Source organism: Pecten maximus, chromosome 6, assembly GCF_902652985.1.
Source record: "Pecten maximus chromosome 6, xPecMax1.1, whole genome shotgun sequence".
NCBI lineage: Eukaryota > Metazoa > Mollusca > Bivalvia > Pectinida > Pectinidae > Pecten > Pecten maximus.
The window spans coordinates 18491404-18518309 of NC_047020.1; the positions used below are offsets into that span (position 1 = coordinate 18491404).

At 36.6% G+C, this 26906-nt stretch overlaps 1 protein-coding gene across 6 annotated transcripts in view; it reads right to left on the minus strand.

Moving 5' to 3' along the window:
• Window positions 1-26906, minus strand: part of LOC117329135 (protein diaphanous homolog 2-like) — an 81233-nt gene that overhangs the window by 24668 nt on the left and 29659 nt on the right. For all 6 annotated transcript variants that reach the window (XM_033886886.1, XM_033886882.1, XM_033886881.1 and 3 more), the window contains exons 3-12: window positions 13769-13870; window positions 13209-13333; window positions 12190-12258; window positions 11785-11848; window positions 11343-11476; window positions 10269-10488; window positions 9597-9715; window positions 9253-9369; window positions 8813-8931; window positions 6762-6931 (exon numbers count right to left, since the gene is read on the minus strand). In XM_033886886.1, coding sequence (XP_033742777.1) covers window positions 6762-6931; window positions 8813-8931; window positions 9253-9369; window positions 9597-9715; window positions 10269-10488; window positions 11343-11476; window positions 11785-11848; window positions 12190-12258; window positions 13209-13333; window positions 13769-13870 — 1239 coding nt within the window. The remainder of the gene's footprint in view (window positions 1-6761; window positions 6932-8812; window positions 8932-9252; window positions 9370-9596; window positions 9716-10268; window positions 10489-11342; window positions 11477-11784; window positions 11849-12189; window positions 12259-13208; window positions 13334-13768; window positions 13871-26906) is intronic.

The window sequence follows — 26906 nt, forward strand, 5'->3', positions numbered from 1 at the left end:
TACACAGTGTAATCCCTACTGTCATACGATAAATTGTCTATAATGATAATAACACAGTGTAATCCCTACTGTCACACAATAAATTGTCTATAAAGATAATTACAGTCTAATCCCTACTGTCACACAATAAATTGTTTATAACGATAATAATCCCTACTGTCACACAATAAATTGTCAATAATGATAATTACACAGTGTAATCCCTACTGTCACACGATAAATTGTCAATAACGATAATTACACAGTGTAATCCCTACTGTCACACGATAAATTGTCAATAACGATAATTACACAGTGTAATCCCTACTGTCACACAATAAATTGTCTATAATGATAATTACACAGTGTAATCCCTACTGTCACATAATAAATTGTCTATAACGATAATTACACAGTCTAATCCCTACTGTCACACGATAAATTGTCAATAACGATAATTACAGTCTAATTCCTACTGTCACACGATAAATTGTCTATAAAGATAATTACACAGTGTAATCCCTACTGTCACACGATAAATTGTTTATAACGATAATATTCCCTACTGTCACACAATAAATTGTTTATAACGATAATAATCCCTACTGTCACACAATAAATTGTCAATAATGATAATTACACAGTGTAATCCCTACTGTCACACAATAAATTGTCAATAATGATAATTACACAGTGTAATCCCTACTGTCACACGATAAATTGTCAATAACGACAATTACAGTGTAATCCCTACTGTCACACGATAAATTGTTTATAACGATAATAATCCCTACTATCACACAATAAATTATCAATAATGATAATTACACAGTGTAATCCCTACTGTCACACAATAAATTGTCAATAATGATAATTACACAGTGTAATCCCTACTTTCACACAATAAATTGTCTATAAAGATAATTACACAGTGTAATCCCTACTGTCACACGATAAATTGTCATCTTATACATACTGGATGACATCAGAAAATTTATCTATATTAAATTATTCAATATCACATTCTCAAAGAAGGCCTTTTAATGGAATTAATTCTTTTATCTAATATTTCCTCTTGTGTGGAATTATCGTTATTCAAAATTTCATCTTCAAAGAAGGCCTTAATACAAAAAGGAAATTATATTTTTTTTTCCGAATATTTCCTTTAAGTGGAATTACCAGTATTCAAAAAAAAAAAAAAAATTCAAGAAATTTAAAGAAAATTAATTATTTTTTAGTGATAATATTCCGTCATATGACATCATAAGTAGCATTTATCTGGCACACTAGAGCCCATTATAGTGCAGATTTATCAATAAAGTTATACACTTTCTGGAGTGTTAAACAATAGATATGTTACAAACGTTAGTGTGAATCATCATACAAAACAGTGTTTTATTTACATATAAAGTTCAATTGTCTTTAAATTAGTAAATTCAGTATTAAGTAGCCTGAGCCAGAATTATGTAGAATCAATAATATTAAGTTTTTAATTAACCATTCAGTAGTCAACAGCCATTAAAAAGAACTGACATGATGTGTTGGTTCATTCAACATGTTAAAGCACAGGAGTTAGTAAATATCGGAGATTGTCTCAAGTATTTTAATTGAAAACAAAATTGAATATATCTTTTGACCCGTTACATTACTCTTAGTAGTCTGATATCAAACAAATAAAAATCTACGTAGTTTAATTTCTCGCTAGTGTTAAATATTATGATGTATAATGTAATGAATGAGCAGCACATTTGATTTCACTGCTGATGTCAGAAAAAGTGCAAAATTGGTAATATCATGATGGGCTAGGCATGTTTTGACCGAATCTTTATTATAGGCGACTTCATGCAATTAGTACCCATAACCATGGTTTGTTGGATCATTATCAGTAAATCAAATTAGCATGCATAATTTGTATTAAAAAAAAGAAATTAATGGAATATACTGAAATGTGGGCCTAATTTTTTTTTTTTCTGCTTCTTTAAATCTACAATATTTTTCATACATTTCAGTGAAATAGTAGTTTTTTCAAATTATCATATTTGAATATTCCAGAACATTTTCTTCAGGTAGATATGATAGAAGTTATATGACACAACCAAGGCCATACAAAATTATTTAATCAACCTTGACTTTTGACCTCTGGACCTGAAAAGCAATCCCAATGAAAGATCTGCACTAAGTTTGAGTTTTATCACCCCAAGGGAACTTCAGTTATCGCATGGAAATAAAGTGATACCTATATGTCACCTGCTTTTTGCAGGCAACACAAAAATGCTTTGTGACATATATTCGTGACCTAGAATATACTTTCAAATCCTTTAATTGAAGGGTTGTAACAAGATTTAACTGTACTGATGTAAATTGCAAATGTGCATATTTTAGTGGTTATGTTATTATCATGGTGGAAGTATTATGATAAAGTATGATTATGATAACTATATATATACACTTTCTATTTTTATTTCTATAGAAGATAACATGGGTACGTGAGGTCATCGTGGAAAATTTTTTTCAAAATTTCATTCAAAAGAAGGCCGTTTCAACCCCAAAAAAAAAGGCGCCCATTTAAAAGGCCTTTTTTGTCCCGTTTTTTTTTCAAAATTTGGCCCCTTTTTTTTACAGCAACTTTGAAGTTGATTGAGGTCATTTCTACAGATACTATGCTGATTATCATAGTAAGCTAGGTTTATTCATATTAATAAATTTTCTAGTCCTTCATTCCAGCATTTTATTGGCCTAATATCTGGTCTAGGAGGCTCTTGGCTATCGCAAAATTATTATTTACAGATTTAAGCCGATTTCACCCCTGTGACCTTAAATGTAGGTCAAGGGTCATTCATTTGAACAAAATTTGTAGCCCTTCACCCCAGCATGCTACAGGCCCAATATCAAGTCCCTGTGCCTCTTGGTTATTAAGAAGAAGTCATTTGAAGAATATAGCCTATTTGACTAATATGGCCTTCAGTGAATGTCAAGGCAATTCATTTGAACAAACTTGGTAGCCCTTCACCCAAGCATGCTACAGACCCAATACCAAGTCCCTGGGCCTCTTGGTTATTGAGAAGAAGTTGTTTGAAGAATATAGCCTATTTGACCAATGTGACCTTGAATGAAGGTCAAGGTCATTTATTTGAACAAACTTTGTAGCCCTTCACCCCAGCATGCTACAGGTCCAATATCAAGTCCCTGGGCCTCTTGGTTATTGAGAAGAAGTCGTTTGAAGATTATAGCCTATTTAACAAATATGACCTTGAATGAAGGTCAAGGTCAATTATTTGAACAAACTTTGTAGCCCCTCACCCCAGCATACTACAGGCCCAATATCAAGTCCCTGGGCCTCTTGGTTATTGAGAAGAAGTCGTTTGAAGATTATAGCCTATTGGACTCATATGACCTTGAATGAAGGTCAAGGTTATTTATTTGAACAAACTTAGTAGCCCTTCACCCCAGCATGCTACAGGCCAAATATCAAGTCCCTGGGCCTCTTGGTTATTGAGAAGAGGTCGTTTGAAGATTATAGCCTATTTGACCCATGTGACCTTGAATGAAGGTCAAGGTCATTTATTTGAACAAACTTGGTAGCCCTTCACCCCAGCATGCTACAGGCCCAATATCAAGTCCCTGGGCCTCTTGGTTATTGAGAAGAAGTCGTTTGAAGATTATAGCCTATTTGACCCATGTGACCTTGAATGAAGGTCAAGGTCATTTATTTGATCAAAATTTGTAGCCCTTCACCCCAGCATGCTACAGGCTCAATATCAAGTCCCTGGGCCTCTTGGTTATTGAGAAGAAGTCGTTTGAAGATTATAGCCTGTTTGACCCATGTGACCTTGAATGAAGGTCAAGGTCATTTATTTGAACAAACTTTGTAGCCCTTCACCCCAGCATGCTTCAGGCCCAATATCAAGTCCCTGGGCCTCTTGGTTATTGAGAAGAAGTCGTTTGAAAATTATAGCCTATTTGACCCATGTGACCTTGAATGAAGGTCAAGGTCATTTATTTGAACAAAATTTGTAGCCATTCACCCCAGCATGCTACAGGCCCAATATCAAGTCCCTGGGCCTCTTGGTTATTGAGAAGAAGTCGTTTGAAGATTATAGCCTATTTGACCAATGTGACCTTGAATGAAGGTCAAGGTCATTTATTTTAACAAACTTTGTAGCCCTTCACCCCAGCATGCTACAGGCCCAATATCAAGTCCCTGGGCCTCTTGGTTATTGAGAAGAAGTCGTTTGAAAATTATAGCCTATTTGACCCATGTGACCTTGAATGAAGGTCAAGGTCATTTATTTGAACAAACTTTGTAGCCATTCACCCCAGCATGCTACAGGCCCAATATCAAGTCCCTGGGCCTCTTGGTTATTGAGAAGTCGTTTGAAAATTATAGCCTATTTGACCCATGTGACCTTGAATGAAGGTCAAGGTCATTTATTTGAACAAACTTTGTAGCCATTCACCCCAGCATGCTACAGGCCCAATATCAAGTCCCTGGGCCTCTTGGTTATTGAGAAGAAGTTGTTTGAAAATTATAGCCTATTTGACCCATGTGACCTTGAATGAAGGTCAAGGTCATTTATTTGAATAAACTTTGTAGCCATTCACCCCAGCATGCTACAGGCCCAATATCAAGTCCCTGGGCCTCTTGGTTATTGAGAAGAAGTCGTTTGAAGATTATAGCCTATTTGACCAATGTGACCTTGAATGAAGGTCAAGGTTATTTATTTGAACAAACTTTGTAGCCCTTCACCCCAGCATGCTACAGGCCCAATATCAAGTCCCTGGGCCTCTTGGTTATTGAGAAGAAGTCGTTTGAAAATTATAGCCTATTTGACCCATGTGACCTTGAATGAAGGTCAAGGTCATTTATTTGAACAAACTTTGTAGCCATTCACCCCAGCATGCTACAGGCCTAATATCAAGTCCCTGGGCCTCTTGGTTATTGAGAAGAAGTCGTTTGAAGATTATAGCCTATTTGACCAATGTGACCTTGAATGAAGGTCAAGGTCATTTATTTTAACAAACTTTGTAGCCCTTCACCCCAGCATGCTACAGGCCCAATATCAAGTCCCTGGGCCTTTTGGTTATTGAGAAGAAGTTGTTTGAATGAAAAAGTTGACGCCGGACGGCCGGACGGACGGACGGACGGACGACGGACGCCGCACCACGGCATAAGCTCACTTGCCCTTCGGGCAGGTGAGCTAAAAAGGAAATGATATTTTTTCTTCAGAATATTTCCTTTAAGTGGAATTACCAGTATTCAAAAAAAAAATTGGAAGAAATTTAAAGAAAATGAATTATTTTTTTAGTGATAATATTCCCTAATATGACATCATAAGTAGCATTTATCTGATACACTAGAACCCATTATAGTGCAGATTTATCAATAAAGTTATTCACTTTCTGGAGTGTTAAACAATAGATATGTTACAAACGTTAGTGTGCATCATCATACAAAACAGTGTTTTATTTACATATAAAGTTCAATTGTCTATATCTTTAAATTAGTAAATTTAGTAGCCAGAATTATGAAGAATCAATAATATTAAGTTTTTAATTAGCCATTCAGTAGTCAACAGCCATTAAAAAGAACTGACATGATGTGTTGGAGTTAGTAAATATCTGAGATTGTCTCAAGTATTTTAATTGAAAACAAAATTGAATAAATCTTTTGACCCGTTACATTACTCTAAGTAGTCTGATATCAAACAAATAATAATCTAGTAGTTTAATTTCTCGTTAGTGTTAAATATTATGATGTATAATGTAACAAATCAGCAGCACATTTGATTTTACTGCTGATGTCAGAAAAAGTGCAAAATTGGTAATATCATGATGGGCTAGGCATGTTTTGACCGAATCTTTATTATAGGTGACTTCATGCAATTAGTACCCATAACCATGGTTTGTTGGACCATTATCAGTAAATCAAATTAGCATGCATAATTTGTATTAAAAAAAGAAATTAATTGAATATACTGAAATGTTTTCCGAATTTTTTTTTTCTGCTTCTTTAAATCTACAATATTTTTCAAACATTTCAGTGAAATAGTATTTTTTTCAAATTATCATATCTGAATATTCCCGAACATTTTCTTCAGGTTGGTAAAGTAGATATGATAAAAGTTATATGACACAACAAAGGCCATACAAAATCATTTAATTAACCTTGACTTTTGACCTCTGGACCTGAAAAGCAATCCCAATGAAAGATCTGCACTAAGTTTGAGTTTTATCACCCCAAGGGAACTTCAGTTATCGCATGGAAATAAAGTGATACCTATATGTCACCTGCTTTTTGCAGGCAACACAAAAATGTTTTATGACATATTCGTGACCTAGAATATACTTTCAAATCCTTTAATTGAAGTGTTGTAACAAGATTTAACTGTGATGTAAACTGTAAATGTGCATATTTTAGTGGTTATGTTATTATCATGGTGGAAGTATTATGATAAAGTATGATTATGATAATTATATACACTTTCTATTCTTATTTCTATAGAAGATAACATGGGTACATGAGGTCATCATGGAACTCATCTGTTAAAATTTGACGATGCGCTGAAATTTGATGATGCGCTGAAATTTGACGATACGCTAAAATTTGATGATACGCTGAAATTGGAGTACTCCAAGATAAATACATATAGGTGGTGTTTGTATCCAGTTTCATCCGTGAAGCAAGTAATAACGCTAATCTACACATGCATTGACACAACAATCTGTATATACATAACAAGCGGTTTATATTTTACATGAGAAAGTAGGCCATCAACACTTACTTTCTCTTTCATCGTCACGAGTTCCTCTTCATACTTTTTTACCCTTTCCTCTAATGTCATTGCCCGTGCCTCGTATTCCTGTTTAGCGGTTATAGCTGTTTCTAATTTAGAGTTCATTTCCACGATACTCACTTCAGCATCTTCAAATTTAGATTTGTCTTCTAGACTACCTGTAAAAATGGAGTATGTGGTCAAAGTTGTTGTATCTTATTTAAACGGGGTCATCATGGATTAATTAACACGATTCTTGATACAGTTTCTACGAGGTACATTCACTACAACAGAAGGCTGCTAATCCGAGCCTTTTGGGGGACATGTACTTTGTTCGGTTATGCAGGTGTTATATGATTTTAAAAAACAAGGGCCCAATGGGCCCAAATCGCTCACCTGCAATGCAGTGATCTTTTCATATATGGATCCTGCAGTTATTTGAAAGCATGCTACATGACCAATATAATGTCTCTCGGCACTTAAGCTATTCACTAAAAGTCATTTAAAGATTTAAGCATACTTGATCGACGTGACCTTGAATGTGAGTCAGGGTCATTCATTTGAACAAAGTTGGTAGCCCTTCACCCCAGCATGCTACAGACCAAATATCAACTCCCTTGGACGCTTGGTTATTGAGAGGAAGTCGCTTAAAGATTTTAGCCTTTTTGACTGCTGTGACCTTGAATGAAGGGCAAGGTCATTCATTTCAACAAACTTGAGAGCCCTTTACCCCAGCATGCTACAGGCCAAAAATTCGGTCTCTGGGACTCTTGGTTATTGAGAAGAAGTCGTTTAAATATTTTAGCCTTTTTGACTCCTGTGACCTTGAATGAAGGTCAAGGTCATTCATTTGAACAAACTTGATAGCCCTTTACCCCAGCATGCTACAGACCCAATATCAACTCCCTTGGACGCTTGGTTATTGAGAGGAAGTCGCTTAAAGATTTTAGCCTTTTTGACTCCTGTGACCTTGAATGAAGGTCAAGGTCATTCATTTGAACAAACTTGGTAGCCCTTTACCCCAGCATGCTACAGGCCAAATATTAGGTCTCTGGGACTCTTGGTTATTGAGAAGAAGTCGTTTAAAGATTTTAGCCTTTTTGACTCATGTGACCTTGAATGAAGGTCAAGGTCATTCATTTGAACAAACTTGGTAGCCCTTCATCCCAGCATGCTACAGACCCAATATCAACTCCCTGGGACTCTTGGTTATTTAGAAGAAGTCGTTTAAAGATTTTTAAGCATATTTGACCCCTGTGACCTTGAATGATAGTCAAGGTCATTCATTTGAACAAACTTGGTAGCCCTTCACCCCAGCATGCTACAGACCCAATATCAACTCCCTGGGACTCTTGGTTATTGAGAAGAAGTCGTTTAAAGATTTTAGCCTTTTTGACCCCTGTGACCTTGAATGAAGGTCAACTTTATTCATTTGAACAAACTTGGTAGCCCTTCACCCCAGCATGCTACAGGCCCAATATTAGGTCTCTGGGCCTTTTGGTTATTGAGAAGAAGTTGCTTGAATGGAAAAGTTGACGCCGGACGGACGGCCGGACGGACGGACGGACGACGGACGCCGCGCCACGGCATAAGCTCACTTGCCCTTCGGGCAGGTGAGCTAAAAACCAAGGTAAATTCATTGTGTATGGGCCAGTATATAAATTTGGATAATTGAAAGTTTGGATACTTGACATTCTGATATACCATGCTCTACTGTATCAGGTCTTTCCAAACAAACCTATGATCGGCAATTGAAAAAGTGTATATCTTTCATTTTTTACTATTTCTAATTTTCTTCTTTTTTTTTTGAAAAACATGACGACACACCTACACTAATCTGTAACATACAACAGACATTGTTGATCACCATATACAGTAAACTGACAACATTTCATACCTATTATTCCCAGTAATGTATTTCAAAGACCATCATGGAAATTTTAATGCTTTTCACAAGGAAATTATTCATATTCTGCACAAGCAAAATCCTTTCCAATTATTTGTCAGAACGTTTAGTAACATTCTCTAGATCATCAAACTGCCAGTGTACATTGACTTACTTAACAGAGGATCAACATCCACTTCAAATCGTTTTGTGTGTCTGAAGTCTGGATCTGTCCCGGACCGATGTAGGACGATCTGTGTCACACATTCCTCTATTAACTTGTAGTATTGTGGCCTGGAATGATATAGGTTAAACACTGTGTAGCAAACATTTCGGAATAAAATTTAAGGTCATCACGCTTGAAAACAAAGGTTAAAAGGTCAAATCAAGGGTCAGGTTCATGACATGTATAGCCAAAATATATTCATAATGCATAATTTGTGAAGTTTATAACTAATTTTGATATTGCAGCTAGTAATATTGGAACATTGACCAAGTTCCAGTATAATCTAGATAACGTTAATCATGGAGTCTCAACAGCAGATAGAGAATCCTGTTATTAATTTTATTGTTTATACCAAACACATCGTACCAGGACAGTAATGAAACTAATACCTAGAATACACGTCGTCACGGATACAAAGAAGATGCTGCATGATAGACAGGAAGTAGGGTTCAGCCACAGTGTCCTTTACAGAGTTAGCCACCAGCTCAAAGCACTGCCGCGTATCCCTGGTAACGCTCAGGAAACATGTTACACAAAACTGACATAGCTAACTCATTTGTATGAGCTAAGGTGCTGTGAACTGACAAATGAATGCATTTCGAAAATTTTTAAGGCTATATTAATTCATAACAAGTAATTATCAAAATGCAAATAATCAATTTTGTATCAAAGTGTTAATGGAGTGAAATGAATTTTTGTATTTTAACCTTTCACTGTTAATGTTAAAGGATACTCAAACTCTATTCTGACATTATCATATCTGTGTGAAAACTCCTCAAAGTCTTCTTCTTTATGGTCATGGAAAATCTGTACATGTGTCTTTAATTCATGATCTTCCTGCTTATCCAGCCACTGTGAACAGACATTTTTGACAATTACAATTTCATTTCTTTGACATATCTAACTACATTCATCAACATGTTGCATAATGAATTTAAGAAACAAGAAATAAGAAATATTTGAAACCTTTTCGAATGACTATATTTCGATCTAAGAAAGTTTTCCATAAATTCAAAGATTTCCTAGCATATTATGTAAATTTTTAATTTTCCTGGAGTTCAAAAGAATCAATAAAGCAATGAATTATTGATACTTCATTTATTAAAAAGATCAAAACTTATAGCAAGTAAGATCCCACATAACTATACCAGCCATGGGACGAACGCAATGCAGATCCAAAGTTTGTACATTTACCTATCTCAAGATAATCAATATTGTCTCTGTGCTAGTAAAAATACAATAGACAAGCAATGAATGATTGCCTTACAGTACTGATGTGAGCCACTCAGGTAATCACCAGAGAAACCTGCCACTACTGGCACCTGTATTAATGACATTCAGACATGATTCTCTGTATATATCCTCACTTGATGTTATAAGTGTTTTCCTGTATTTCGTGCCTTACCCCTATAAGGTCTATAAGCCCTGTACGCATGACTTCATTGCGGAGGTGTATTCTAAAATCTAGGTCATCGGGTGTACTGATGATGGCATTCACTAGCTGTATACATGCCACCTGCATGGGCTGGTTGTCTCTCATACCCAGACCCATAATGATAGGAATGAAGCGGTCTCTGGCCCTGATTTCTCCACATACTGTGATACCCTCCAAGGCTTTCTCGTGGCTGTCAACAGAAAAACATGTTAATTACTAGTGATTGTTCCTGTGGAATAACTGCATTAACTAAAGAGGATATCCCTAAAAAGAGCTGTCAGATAAACTGCTAACCTGGCACAGCAATATTGAAACTTACAGTCGGCTTCATTCTGACACATTTTCGTGGCAAAAATCTATATCCAACGTAATGTGTGATTTACAAAAAGGAGGATATCATGTTCTTTTTGTGACAGAAAATGTACACCACTGTTATCTTCCTTATCAATCAGTATACTAGAACCCTGTAATGTTTTCCAAAGAAAATTGAACATGGATTTTATACGACTCTCAGTGACCTAGATTATGACCTTACCCATCCACATCACTAAGCTTACAGCTCTCAGTGACCTAGATTATGACCTTACCCATCCACATTAATAAGCATACAGCTCTCAGTGACCTAGATTTTGACCTTAACCATCCACATCACTAAGCATATGGCTCTCAGTGACCTAGATTATGACCTTGACCATCCACATAACTAAGCATACAGCTCCCAGTGACCTAGATTATGACCTTACCCATCCACATTACTAAGCATACAGCTCTCAGGGACCCAAATTTTTTGTTACTTCCCTCCTACTAAATAAAGAGCAATTTGTTGTGACCTCACTAATCACAGGTGTTGGTGACCTAGATTATTACCTCACTAATCACAAGTGTTGGTGACCTAGAGTATGACCTCACTCATCAAAGGTGTTGGTGACCTAGATTGTGACCTTACTCATCACATGTGTTGGTGACCTTGATTGTGACCTCACTCATCACAGGTGTTGGTGACCTTGATTGTGACCTTGTTGGTGACCTAGATTATGACCTTACCCGTCTGGAGGGACCAGACACACAGCAGCCAGCAGACGAACTGCCTCCAGCATGGTATTGGGGTCAGAAGGGTCAACTGTCCGTGACAGTATCGTCAGAGCTTCTTCATGGTTGATAATGTTCACCAACCCACACTGTAAAATGACAGATCAGATTATGTGAAGTACTAGAAAGAGATATAAGCTGCATATCAATCAGAGGAAAAAATACTTGTATTAACATGTCATCCTGAATAAAAAGTATATGATTATGATGCCAATAACTTTTGTTAATTAAAAGTTACTTCCTATCATGAACATATAGAAATCAAAATTTTCAAGAACATCAAACTCTGACCATTTTTATTCAATAAGCTTTGTTATGACCACAACATAACACACAATTATGATTAGTCAGTCAAATGCAGTGAGAATAGTCCACCTCTGACCAGTCTATAACTGACCTTGTTGTTCATGTAAGCCTTCAGACATCTAACACACTCGTAGGTACTCTTCCTCTCTGTTTTACTGAAACACCAAGAAAATATTACCAGGGTTTACAATGATTATCTTCATAAATTGGTCTATATTAAATGGGGACCATCTGTACAGTTTTACTTAAGTTACTGGACATGTATCAGACATGTATCATTCATTTTAAGTTAGTGTTTGGAGTAGTTTGGTATTATACTGCCCCATATGTAGTGTTACTGGCAGTGAGAAGTGTAGCCACAGCAAGGTTATCCCTCTTGAGTGTTCTAGCTTATTTCTGTTCTTCCAAGTGAAAACACATTACTTTCAGATATCCCTGCCATTTTTCAGAAATCTGGTAATATCTTATAAAGTGTAACGTCGTGTTAAATACTCACGAATCACAACAGTATGTCAGATTCCTGAGGATAGCATTCAGGCCATTCAGTCCAAACTCACTAACCCAGCTGCAACACAAGACAAATCAATCATTAGACACACCCTTATATGTCTAAATGAGCCAAAGCTTACATCAATTTTTACTAAGGATTCCATGACAGATTTTTGAGACAAGCTCATTTTCAAGGTATTTTAGGCTACAGACAGAATAATTCAAAATTGAAAATACAGTGTTTTCTTCCATTAGGTTACAAGCTGAAGGTCATAATACACCAAATGTATCATATTGTCTGAACAATAAATATGATCAAGGAAAAGAAAATTTAGAAACACAAAACTTTTTATCCGATATTCCCAAGTGGTATTATTATAAAATATGATCCCAGCCTCATAGTTTGTGGTACAAACCAGGTCTAAGCCTTGGTAAATACTTTCCCCTGCAAGCAGTAAAGTATTCTCACAGTTAACAAACCTGACTGGATTATGTGGGAGTGACTACAGACCTGACTGGATTATGTGGGAGTGACTACAGACCTGACTGGATTATGTGGGAGTGATTACAGACCTGACTGGATTATGTGGGAGTGACTACAGACCTGACTGGATTATGTGGGAGTGACTACAGACCTGACTGGATTACATGTGAGTGACTACAGACCTGACTGGATTATGTGGGAGTGACTACAGACCTGACTGGATTATGTGGGAGTGACTACAGACCTGACTGGATTACAGACCTGACTGGATTATGTGGGAGTGACTACAGACCTGACTAGATTGTATTGGAGTGACTACAGACCTGAATGGATTATTTGTGAGTGACTATACAGACCTGATTGGATTATGTGGGAGTGACTACAGACCTGACTGTATTATGTGGGAGTGACTACAGACCTGACTGGATTATGTGGGAGTGACTATAGACCTGACTGGATTATGTGGGAGTGACTACAGACCTGACTGAATTATGTGGGAGTGACTACAGACCTCACTGGAATATGTGGGAGTGACTACAGACCTGACTGGATTACTTGTGAGTGACACCCTCAGAGATTCCAGCACTCTCAGTCTTTTCTCTCCCTTCAGATCTGCATTCCTCAATTCAGCAACAAAACTCCCTGGACTGTCTAGGTCACCACTTTTCTGTTAACATAACATTATCTTAATGTCAGAATACAATATGTGCAGAACATGAAAATGAATGTTTTTTTTTATGAATACTATAATGTATCTTGCTTTTACTGACAGATTAAATCATATGACATTGGTGTGACCTAATTTATATCTACATATGACACTATCTACCTTTTTTACCTGAAATTTAAAAATTTACCCTGTGACCTAGTTTTCTTTTAAGATGATGACCTTGACCTAATTATCTTTATCATAAACTCTCCTGCCTAAATTTCTGACAGACAGTGTTAACTTGCCACCTTAGACCTAGTTTGTTTTCATTATGAACTTTACTGATTCAGAGTGCAAAGTAACCTTGCAATGACCTAATTTATCTTATTATGACCTTTCTGACCTTTTCCTGATTATAAGAGCATAAAGTGACCTTGCCATGGTCTATATTACCTTTACTGCACCCTTCCACTGCATGGCTAACATAGATCTCTTGAGATTGAGGTCTTTACTTCGGAGAGGGGCCTTCTTCTCCTCAGTCAAGTTCATGTCATCCTGAAAAATGCCATAAAATGTTAAACCGTAATCATAAGAACATCTGTACTATTTCAATCCATGTCGGTATAACATGGCCATTTTGTAGGGTCAGACCTTTCAGTATATTTTTTTTATGCCAGTGTTACAATGACTGAAGGTTGATAACCAGAATTCTTTGTCCTTGTAGAGATATTCCATCAACATTATGAAGATACAATGCAGTACAGTATTTATCCTGCAATAAGCCCAGGGGACCAATATCAAATACTTGAATCAAAGTAAGTGGTAAGCTTATTACAGGGTGGCATTTCAGAACTTATTACCAGGCATGGGTTTGGAAAATTATTAAATAACTCTATCTTAAATTGACATGATTTTTATAGTACACTACAATTTAGCTGTTACAAAAATGTAAATACTTTTAAAAGTTACTTCACTACGACTAAGAATATTTTAATGTGATTCATGTCACATGTTGAAGCAGGTTTATTCTTCTCATACAATGAATTTATCCAGCTATACCAAGTGAATACAAATTTTTTACAATATCGAGGTCTAATATCTGCTATTAAAGATTTTGTTTCTACATACAATACACATGGTCAAGAAATTTCCTACCCATATATACCAATAAATCTACAACTTATTCTAAGGGAAAGTAAAGGGTCAAAAACTTTTTATTCTTTTATGATTAAATCAAATATTATACCATCTGGCCCTAGGAAATGGAACATAATTTTTGACAACATAGACAATCTGACATGGAGTAAAATCTACAAAATGCCTTTCGCTGTTACAAGAAATACAAAATTACAGTGGTTTCAGTTTAGAGTAATCCATCATATTCTCACAACTAACTCTTTCCTGTTTAAAATTAGAATGGTTATCTCCCCTCTTTGTGCTTTGTGCAACACTGAAACAGAGACAATTACTCATTTACTGTGGGAATGTGAAGAAGTACACAGATTATTGGAAAGTTTTGACACATTATTAGAAGCTCTTTTGATCCCATTTTCAGTGAATAAGAAATCTTTTCTTTTTGGCATTCTGCATGAAAATTACCTTCCCAGTAATAGAGTAGATAATGAAATTATAATTACTATTAAACAATATATTTATAGAACTAGATGCTTACACAATTCATTAAACATTATTGCTCCTGTCAATATTATAAAAGATAATTACATGATTCAAAAATACATTGCAATTGGCAAAGGTGAAACAGCTAAATATAAATTTGAAAATGAGTGGAGGAAATGGGATAAATTAGTTAAACTATAATGTGTCATACTTTATTTTATCCATTGTTATATATTTCATTTTATATCCTTTTGTCATTTTCTTAGTTCGACAGTTTTTTTCTCATTTGCCGGAAAAAAATGCTTTTAAATTATTATATATTCCAGTATTGTTTGCTGTCTACATAGAGTTCCTCCATCTCGCCCAAACCTTTTCCTTCTTTTAGTTTCTCTTTCTCTCTTATACTTTCTCTCCTTTATCTTTTGTGATTACAGTCCTCTTTCTTAGTATAATCTCTAGTCACTTCCTCTTCTTTCTTTTTTTACAAAATCAATGCAATGTACTTAATCATTACTGATGTCACTTCGTTTTTCCCTTTTGAAAGATAACAAAATACTGAAATTTCGATCCATTAATGTCTGTAAGTTGTAACTTGTAAAATTTGCTGGTAAAAAGTGTTAATGTGTAGGTTAGGTATTTGTATGTAAACAATCTTGATTGTGAAAATATACATGCTGATATCAATGTGTGTGAGGGTGTGTGGTGTGTGAGGGTGTTTTGTGGGGGGTGGGGGGAGGTGTGCGTGTTCGAATATACATGCTATATATGCTTTTTGAAATATATATGTAGGGGTACATGCATGGGAGGGTGGGTCTGTGTGTGTCTGGTGTATGTGTGTATGATGCTGTTTCATGTGTGTACTTCAATATAGCTTTTGTGAGCTGGGTGTTTTGTGTGTGTGTGAATTAGATGATTTGTAAGTATTTTGTTCTATATTTCATGTATATGTGCACGTGTGAGCATGCATAATATGAAAATATAATGTATATTGCATTGAAAAACTGAATAAAAAGATAATTACAAAAAAAAAATATTTTAATGTGATTCATTCGTCACACCACATTACTAGTAAATAATGCTAATTTGTGTAATTGGCAATTGCCGTGAATCATATCATAAGGCTTATTTTAGCTCCACATTAAATACTAAAACGCTGCACTACTGTAAAGCAAGTTCAGCCAACCAACACGAAAACTTTGATTCAGTGTTAAGGAGTGGGCTTATTAGGCAATGATCTAGACTTTTTAATGACCTGCAGTAAACAACATTGGGTGGTGTTATAACCAGGCATCGACTTTTGACAGGATACTGACTATAGTCACGATTCATCGTTTTAAACATGGTACCATGTATAGACCAGAATGTTATAGATATCCTATCCAGTTAATTCCATACCAGTATAACAAACTATGATACCTATAGACGGATCTCATGCTGATCAGAATATTCCTATCATAATAAAGAGTCACCCGAGTAGGCGACCTACCACTGGTTTACTATTCAATGTGACTCCCTATCCTATAGTCCCTTTATATGTAATGTCACAAAGCATCGTCTCCAGTCAACTTTGGTCTTCTCTATACCTTTGTGGCAACATATTTCCTCACTTGATTCAATATACCTCTAATTAAGGACCCTTTGATCATTCTATTGGAACAAAGGAACACATCTTAAGTTCCGGTAAAAGAAATTTTCCTTGACTTCAAGCGCTATAATGCGATTATATGTGGATGTCTTTAGATATATTAATGTCCTTATGTTGAGGAACTTACAAGGAACTGGGACCTAGCTGAATTTAAGACTTTAATTATACATTTCATTACTATGTTGATCATCTATCAAGTTAACTAATATTGCTGTCAGACAACTAAACATAATTCATGTGGTCATAAAAGATTTTGCAATGCTAAAATGAGACCATATCTTCACATTTTTTTTTTAACGAAATTTTCACAAAAATAAGAGTTATCTAGTGCAATATATATATGTGAACTTTTATCACGTTTACAGTGAAAAACATGTACATGTATTGTATTATGCAAATATCAATTGGCAACACAACTTTTTTTAATCATTATTAAAAAGAGTATATAAAAGAAACTATACAATCATGTACATGTATTATTGGATTTGTGTGAACAAATTGCTGAAATCAGTCAAGACAATGGCTGTATTTCTTTGTGAACTAACTTATAACTGGTATACACACAGTAGACTCTGTAAACAAACGACCATAAACAATTTACAATTACCAGTACTGAGTGGGGCAGTCATTTTATTATGTGTAGTCCCATGACATTTATAGAGCTAGGCAGTGTGCCACCGTCAAGCGAAAACAGCTTAACAGCTAGCTTGACTGCCTATCAATGACTCATTTGATTTGTATTAAAAAAAATCATTCTTATAACTATTTCTGAGTTTGTTATTCACTATTCCTTTAAATATATACAAGATTTTTTTTTATTGAGTTTGTATTGCAGCTTTTCAAAACTGTCAGCATAACAATAAACCTATTTCAAGTTTGTGTGTACTCAAAAACTGTTCCTGAGTATACAGGTATGCTTTTTATGTATTGAGTAAATGCATGTCTCATGCATTCTTTCTGAGGTGATGTTTAATTTCCTTGTATTTATATGTGTTAGGAAGTTATACCTCGAGGCAGACAGCAGACATTTGATTTTTAACATACAATCACACTGTAGCAGTGCACTCTGTCACATTCGACGCAGCTTACATTTTGACAGCACTACTGACTCATTTCTGATACTCAAACTTTGACAATGTTATACTGGGGTTTTGTACAGATGTGTTGTAGGTTTAGTCTGATATGGTTGTAATTGTACTGGCGTTTTGTACAGATGTGTTATAGGTTTAGCCTGATTTGGTTGTAATTGTACTGGGGTTTTGTACAGATGTGTTATAGGTTTAGCCTGATATGGTTGTAATTGTACTGGGGTTTTGTACAGATGTGTTGTAGGTTTAGCCTGATTTGGTTGTATTGTTTGTATATCATGGTGTAACACTTTCAGATCTAGCCAGGATATAATTATGTAGTGAGTCATTTTTGGCTAAAATCCTGACAAGTTATACACTCAGAAGTGCATGACCTAAATCAACACTAAAACATAGCGTCCTGGTACTGATGACCTACCTAAATCAACACTAAAACATAGCTTCCTGGAACTGATGTCCTACCTAAATCAACACTAAAACCTAAATCAACACTAAAACATAGCGTCCTGGTACTGATGTCCTACCTAAAACAACACTAAAACATAGCGTCCTGGTACTGATGTCCTACCTAAATCAACACTAAAACATAGCGTCCTGGTACTGATGTCCTACCTAAAACAACACTAAAACATAGCGTCCTGGTACTGATGTCCTACCTAAAACAACACTAAAACATAGCGTCCTGGTACTGATGTCCTACCTAAATCAACACTAAAACATAGCGTCCTGGTACTGATGTCCTACCTAAAACAACACTAAAACATAGCGTCCTGGTACTGATGACCTACCTAAAACAACACTAAATCATTAGGTCCTGGTACTGATGTCCTACCTAAAACAACACTAAAACATAGCGTCCTGGTACTGATGTCCTACCTAAAACAACACTAAAACATAGTGTCCTGGTACTGATGTCCTACCTAAAACAACACTAAAACATAGCGTCCTGGTACTGATGTCCTACCTAAAACAACACTAAAACATAGCGTCCTGGTACTGATGTCCTACCTAAAACAACACTAAATCATTAGGTCCTGGTACTGATGACCTACCTAAATCAACACTAAAACATAGCGTCCTGGTACTGATGTCCTACCTAAAACAACACTAAAACATAGCGTCCTGGTACTGATGTCCTACCTAAATCAACACTAAAACATAGCGTCCTGGTACTGATGACCTACCTAAAACAACACTAAAACATAGCGTCCTGGTACTGATGTCCTACCTAAAACAACACTAAAACATAGCGTCCTGGTACTGATGTCCTACCTAAAACAACACTAAAACATAGTGTCCTGGTACTGATGTCCTACCTAAAACAACACTAAAACATAGCGTCCTGGTACTGATGTCCTACCTAAATCAACACTAAAACATAGCGTCCTGGTACTGATGTCCTACCTAAAACAACACTAAAACATAGCGTCCTGGTACTGATGTCCTACCTAAATCAACACTAAAACATAGCGTCCTGGTACTGATGACCTACCTAAATCAACACTAAAACATAGCGTCCTGGTACTGATGACCTACCTAAAACAACACTAAATCATTAGGTCCTGGTACTGATGTCCTACCTAAAACAACACTAAAACATAGCGTCCTGGTACTGATGACCTACCTAAAACAACACTAAAACATAGCGTCCTGGTACTGATGTCCTACCTAAAACAACACTAAAACATAGCGTCCTGGTACTGATGTCCTACCTAAAACAACACTAAAACATAGCGTCCTGGTACTGATGACCTACCTAAAACAACACTAAAACATAGCGTCCTGGTACTGATGTCCTACCTAAAACAACACTAAAACATAGCGTCCTGGTACTGATGTCCTACCTAAAACAACACTAAAACATAGCGTCCTGGTACTGATGACCTACCTAAAACAACACTAAAACATAGCGTCCTGGTACTGATGACCTACCTAAAACAACACTAAAACATAGCGTCCTGGTACTGATGTCCTACCTAAAACAACACTAAAACATAGCGTCCTGGTACTGATGTCCTACCTAAATCAACACTAAAACATAGCGTCCTGGTACTGATGTCCTACCTAAAACAACACTAAAACATAGCGTCCTGGTACTGATGTCCTACCTAAATCAACACTAAAACATAGCGTCCTGGTACTGATGTCCTACCTAAATCAACACTAAAACATAGCGTCCTGGTACTGATGTCCTACCTAAATCAACACTAAAACATTGCGTCCTGGTACTGATGACCTACCTAAATCAACACTAAAACATAGCGTCCTGGTACTGATGTCCTACCTAAATCAACACTAAAACATAGCGTCCTGGTACTGATGTCCTACCTAAATCAACACTAAAACATTGCGTCCTGGTACTGATGACCTACCTAAAACAACACTAAAACATAGCGTCCTGGTACTGATGTCCTACCTAAAACAACACTAAAACATAGCGTCCTGGTACTGATGTCCTACCTACAACAACACTAAATCATTGGGTCCTGGTACTGATGTCCTACCTAAAACAACACTAAAACATAGCGTCCTGGTACTGATGTCCTACCTAAATCAACACTAAACATAGCGTCCTGGTACTGATGTCCTACCTAAAATCAACACTAAAACATAGCGTCCTGGTACTGATGTCCTACCTAAATCAACACTAAAACATAGCGTCCTGGTACTGATGTCCTACCTAAATCAACACTAAAACATAGCGTCCTGGTACTGATGTCCTACCTAAAACAACACTAAAACATAGCGTCCTGGTACTGATGTCCTACCTAAATCAACACTAAAACATAGCGTCCTGGTACTGATGTCCTACCTAAAAACAACACTAAAACATAGCGTCCTGGTACTGATGTCCTACCTAAAACAACACTAAAACATAGCGTCCTGGTACTGATGTCCTACCTAAAACAACACTAAAACATAGCGTCCTGGTACTGATGTCCTACCTAAAACAACACTAAACATAGCGTCCTGGTACTGATGTACCTACCTAAAACAACACTAAAACATAGCGTCCTGGTACTGATGTCCTACCTAAATCAACACTAAAACATAGCGTCCTGGTACTGATGTCCTACCTAAATCAACACTAAAACATAGCGTCCTGGTACTGATGTCCTACCTAAATCAACACTAAAACATAGCGTCCTGGTACTGATGTCCTACCTAAATCAACACTAAAACATAGCGTCCTGGTACTGATGTCCTACCTACAACAACACTAAAACATAGCGTCCTGGTACTGATGTCCTACCTAAATCAACACTAAAACATAGTGTCCTGGTACTGATGACTATGTCCTACCTAAAACAACACTAAAACATAGCGTCCTGGTACTGATGTCCTACCTAAATCAACACTAAAACATAGCGTCCTGGTACTGATGTCCTACCTAAAACAACACTAAATCATTGGGTCCTGGTACTGATGTCCTATCTAAAACAACACTAAATCATTGGGTCCTGGTACTGATGTCCTACCTAAAACAACACTAAAACATAGCATCCTGGTACTGATGTCCTACCTAAATCAACACTAAATCATTGGGTGCTGGTACTGATGACCTACCTAAAACAACACTAAAACATAGCGTCCTGCAGGTACTGATGTCCTACCTAAAACAACACAAAAACATAGCGTCCTGGTACTGATGACCTACCTAAAACAACACTAAATCATTAGGTCCTGGTACTGATGTCCTACCTAAAACAACACTAAAACATAGCGTCCTGGTACTGATGACCTACCTAAAACAACACTAAAACATAGCGTCCTGGTACTGATGTCCTACCTAAATCAACACTAAATCATTAGGTCCTGGTACTGATGTCCTACCTAAAACAACACTAAAACATAGCGTCCTGGTACTGATGACCTACCTAAATCAACACTAAAACATAGCGTCCTGGTACTGATGTCCTACCTAAAACAACACTAAAACATAGCGTCCTGGTACTGATGTCCTACCTAAATCAACACTAAATCATTGGGTGCTGGTACTGATGACCTACCTAAAACAACACAAAAACATAGCGTCCTGGTACTGATGTCCTACCTAAATCAACACTAAAACATAGCGTCCTGGTACTGATGTCCTACCTAAAACAACACTAAAACATAGCGTCCTGGTACTGATGTCCTACCTAAAACAACACTAAAACATAGCGTCCTGGTACTGATGACCTACCTAAAACAACACTAAATCATTAGGTCCTGGTACTGATGACCTACCTAAAACAACACTAAAACATAGCGTCCTGGTACTGATGTCCTACCTACAACAACACTAAAACATAGCGTCCTGGTACTGATGTCCTACCTAAATCAACACTAAAACATAGTGTCCTGGTACTGATGTCCTACCTAAAACAACACTAAATCATTAGGTCCTGGTACTGATGTCCTACCTAAAACAACACTAAAACATAGCGTCCTGGTACTGATGTCCTACCTAAAACAACACTAAAACATAGCGTCCTGGTACTAATGTCCTACCTAAAACACTAAAACAGCGTCCTGGTACTGATGTCCTACCTAAATCAACACTAAAACATAGCGTCCTGGTACTGATGACCTACCTAAATCAACACTAAAACATAGCGTCCTGGTACTGATGTCCTACCTAAATCAACACTAAAACATAGCGTCCTGGTACTGATGTCCTACCTAAATCAACACTAAAACATAGCGTCCTGGTACTGATGTCCTACCTAAATCAACACTAAATCATTAGGTCCTGGTACTGATGTCCTACCTAAATCAACACTAAATCATTAGGTCCTGGTACTGATGTCCTACCTAAAACAACACTAAAACATAGCGTCCTGGTACTGATGTCCTACCTAAAACAACACAAAAACATAGCGTCCTGGTACTGATGTCCTACCTAAAACAACACTAAATCATTGGGTCCTGGTACTGATGTCCTACCTAAAACAACACTAAATCATTGGGTCCTGGTACTGATGTCCTACCTAAATCAACACTAAAACATAGCGTCCTGGTACTGATGTCCTACCTAAAACAACACTAAATCATTAGGTCCTGGTACTGATGTCCTACCTAAAACAACACTAAATCATTGGGTCCTGGTACTGATGTCCTACCTAAAACAACACTAAATCATTGGGTCCTGGTACTGATGTCCTACCTAAAACAACACTAAATCATTGGGTCCTGGTACTGATGTCCTACCTAAATCAACACTAAAACATAGCGTCCTGGTACTGATGACCTACCTAAAACAACACTAAAACATAGCGTCCTGGTACTGATGTCCTACCTAAATCAACACTAAATCATTAGGTCCTGGTACTGATGTCCTACCTAAAACAACACTAAATCATTGGGTCCTGGTACTGATGTCCTACCTAAAACAACACTAAATCATTGGGTCCTGGTACTGATGTCCTATCTAAAACAACACTAAATCATTGGGTCCTGGTACTGATGACCTACCTAAAACAACACTAAATCATTAGGTCCTGGTACTGATGTCCTATCTAAAACAACACTAAATCATTGGGTCCTGGTACTGATGTCCTACCTAAAACAACACTAAATCATTGGGTCCTGGTACTGATGACCTACCTAAAACAACACTAAATCATTGGGTCCTGGTACTGATGTCCTATCTAAAACAACACTAAATCATTAGGTCCTGGTACTGATGTCCTATCTAAAACAACACTAAATCATTAGGTCCTGGTACTGATGTCCTATCTAAAACAACACTAAATCATTAGGTCCTGGTACTGATGTCCTATCCTAAAACAACACTAAATCATTAGGTCCTGGTACTGATGACCTACCTAAAACAACACTAAAACATAGCGTCCTGGTACTGATGTCCTACCTAAAACAACACTAAAACATAGTGTCCTGGTACTGATGTCCTACCTAAATCAACACTAAATCATTAGGTCCTGGTACTGATGTCCTACCTAAATCAACACTAAATCATTAGGTCCTGGTACTGATGTCCTACCTAAAACAACACTAAAACATAGTGTCCTGGTACTGATGTCCTACCTAAATCAACACTAAAACATAGCATCCTGGTACTGATGTCCTACCTAAATCAACACTAAAACATAGCGTCCTGGTACTGATGACCTACCTAAATCAACACTAAAACATAGCGTCCTGGTACTGATGACCTACCTAAATCAACACTAAATCATTGGGTGCTGGTACTGATGACCTACCTAAAACAACACTAAAACATAGCGTCCTGGTTCTGATGTCCTACCTAAAACAACACTAAAACATAGCGTCCTGGTACTGATGTCCTACCTAAAACAACACTAAAACATAGCATCCTGGTACTGATGTCCTACCTAAATCAACACTAAATCATTAGGTCCTGGTACTGATGTCCTACCTAAATCAACACTAAATCATTGGGTGCTGGTACTGATGACCTACCTAAAACAACTCTAAAACATAGCGTCCTGGTACTGATGACCTACCTAAAACAACACTAAAACATAGCATCCTGGTACTGATGTCCTACCTAAATCAACACTAAATCATTGGGTGCTGGTACTGATGACCTACCTAAAACAACACTAAAACATAGCATCCTGGTACTGATGTCCTACCTAAATCAACACTAAATCATTGGGTGCTGGTACTGATGACCTACCTAAAACAACACTAAAACATAGCGTCCCGGTACTGATGTCCTACCTAAAACAACACTAAAACATAGCGTCCTGGTACTGATGTCCTACCTACAACAACACTAAAACATAGCGTCCTGGTACTGATGACCTACCTAAAACAACACTAAAACATAGTGTCCTGGTACTGATGTCCTACCTAAAACAACACTAAAACATAGCGTCCTGGTACTGATGACCTACCTAAAACAACACTAAAACATAGTGTCCTGGTACTGATGTCCTACCTAAAACAACACTAAAACATAGCGTCCTGGTACTGATGTCCTACCTAAATCAACACTAAAACATAGCTTCCTGGTACTGATGTCCTACCTAAATCAACACTAAAACATAGTGTCCTGGTACTGATGTCCTACCTAAATCAACGCTAAAACATAGCGCCCTGGTACTGATGTCACCTTAAAAACTCAATCACAGAATACACAAATCACAAGAGGATCAATTGGCTACAATGTATCTATCAAGTGTTGTTCAAACTGGTGTGTCTGTCCGATCTGTGACCTTGACATTGTAGATTAATTTTAAACACTGCATAATAAAATTCATACATATTTTCAATTTTGGACAAGATGACTTGTTCACCTTTGATAGACCTCCATCCAATTAATGAAGACCTAAATTTATGATTTTAACACATTTTGACACCTGTGAATGTGGAAGTGGGTCAAGGTCATTCCTTTGCTCGGGCATAGTAGTTACAAAATATTATTATCTAACCATGTTGATTGAGCATGTTGGTTATAGTACTATGCTGAATCAGCCCATAATCTGATGATGGTAGGCTAAAAACACAATACATACTCTTTAACAAGACAAAATAATTTTTTGCTCCATCAGGTTCCTCACATTTTCCTTAAGGAGCAATTCACAGCAGAGAAAAAACGGGCTCGATAAATGAGAAACCTTTAATTGAACATATATATATGCAAATTACGGCACCCATATCTTTTTTTCTAATTTTCAGAGTATAGTTTGGAAACATTATAAATGCTATAAGACGCTGTGGTCATCTTAAATCCTTTAATGAATGTTAAAAACTTTCAAAATACTCCCCAGTCTATCACCTTGGAGACTTGGTTTGTTTACCACAGCTACAGTATGTTAAACCATATAATAGAATGTCACCAAGGGGCGCCGATCACCTGTGGAGAATAGTACGTCACGTCTGAAGCTAGGTAGTAGCTGAAGCATTATTAATCATTTAAGTGAGAAAAAGTCATTTCATCACCCTTTAGCCATGGTACCTGTATGAATATGTATAACCTGTACTACTACACTATAAGATTTAGGACACCTGTATGTATACCTACGGTTGAAATTGGACAGGGTTGGCAGTCTTGTATATACTATATTGGCCCATCTCCTTTGAAAAAACTCATCAATACAACTCATCTCTGAAATGAAATTGAAAAACCTTTTTTTCGAATTTCATTATCATTCCTCTGAATTGGTGATTTTAATGCAAATTCTTTAACTCTGAAAACTGGAATAGTACTTTATTTGAAAATAAAAAAGAACAGAAATTTCAGCACTCAGGGCAGTGAAAACAAGAACACTTTTCATGATTTAAACATGTCTCTAATACCGTGGGAACACCTAGCTTTCAGTTTTAATAGTGGTCAGGTCTAACGAGCATTATCATCCCAGATCATCTGGATCTGCAGCATACACAAAACATCATCTATTCTATTATTTCTAATAGATTTATAGAATCATTATTTCAATTTAGAACAAAAGTATTTACCGGTATGCCAAATTCAGCATTGTATATCCGGGGACGAACATTAGAAAAGGTCATCACTGAATGTTGATGCCGAGATGAATCAATACATGTGGTGATCATATTATAAGTCCTATCACAAGTACTCGACCAATGATTTATAATATGTGGTGTGATATAAGCCCTATCACAAGTACTCGACTAAAGATTTATAATATGTGGTGTGATATAAGCCCTATCACAAGTACTCGACCAATGATTTATAATATGTGTGGTGATTATAAGCCCAATCACAAGTACTCAACCATTGATGATTTATAATATGTGTGGTGATATAAGCCCTATCACAAGTACTCGACCAATGGTTTATAATATGTGGTGTGATATAAGCCCTATCACAAGTACTCGACCAATGGTTTATAATATGTGTGGTGTGATATAAGCCCTATCACAAGTACTCGACCAAAGATTTATAATATGTGGTGTGATATAAGCCCTATCACAAGTACTCGACCAAAGATTTATAATATGTGTGGTGATATAAGCCCTATCACAAGTACTCAACCAAAGATTTATAATATGTGGTGTGATATAAGCCCTATCACAAGTACTCGACCAAAGATTTATAATATGTGTGGTGATATAAGCCCTATCACAAGTACTCGACCAAAGATTTATAATATGTGGTGTGATATAAGTCCTATCACAAGTACTCGACCAATGGTTTATAATATGTGTGGTGATATAAGCCCTATCACAAGTACTCGACCAAAGATTTATAATATGTGGTGTGATATAAGCCCTATCACAAGTACTCGACCAAAGATTTATAATA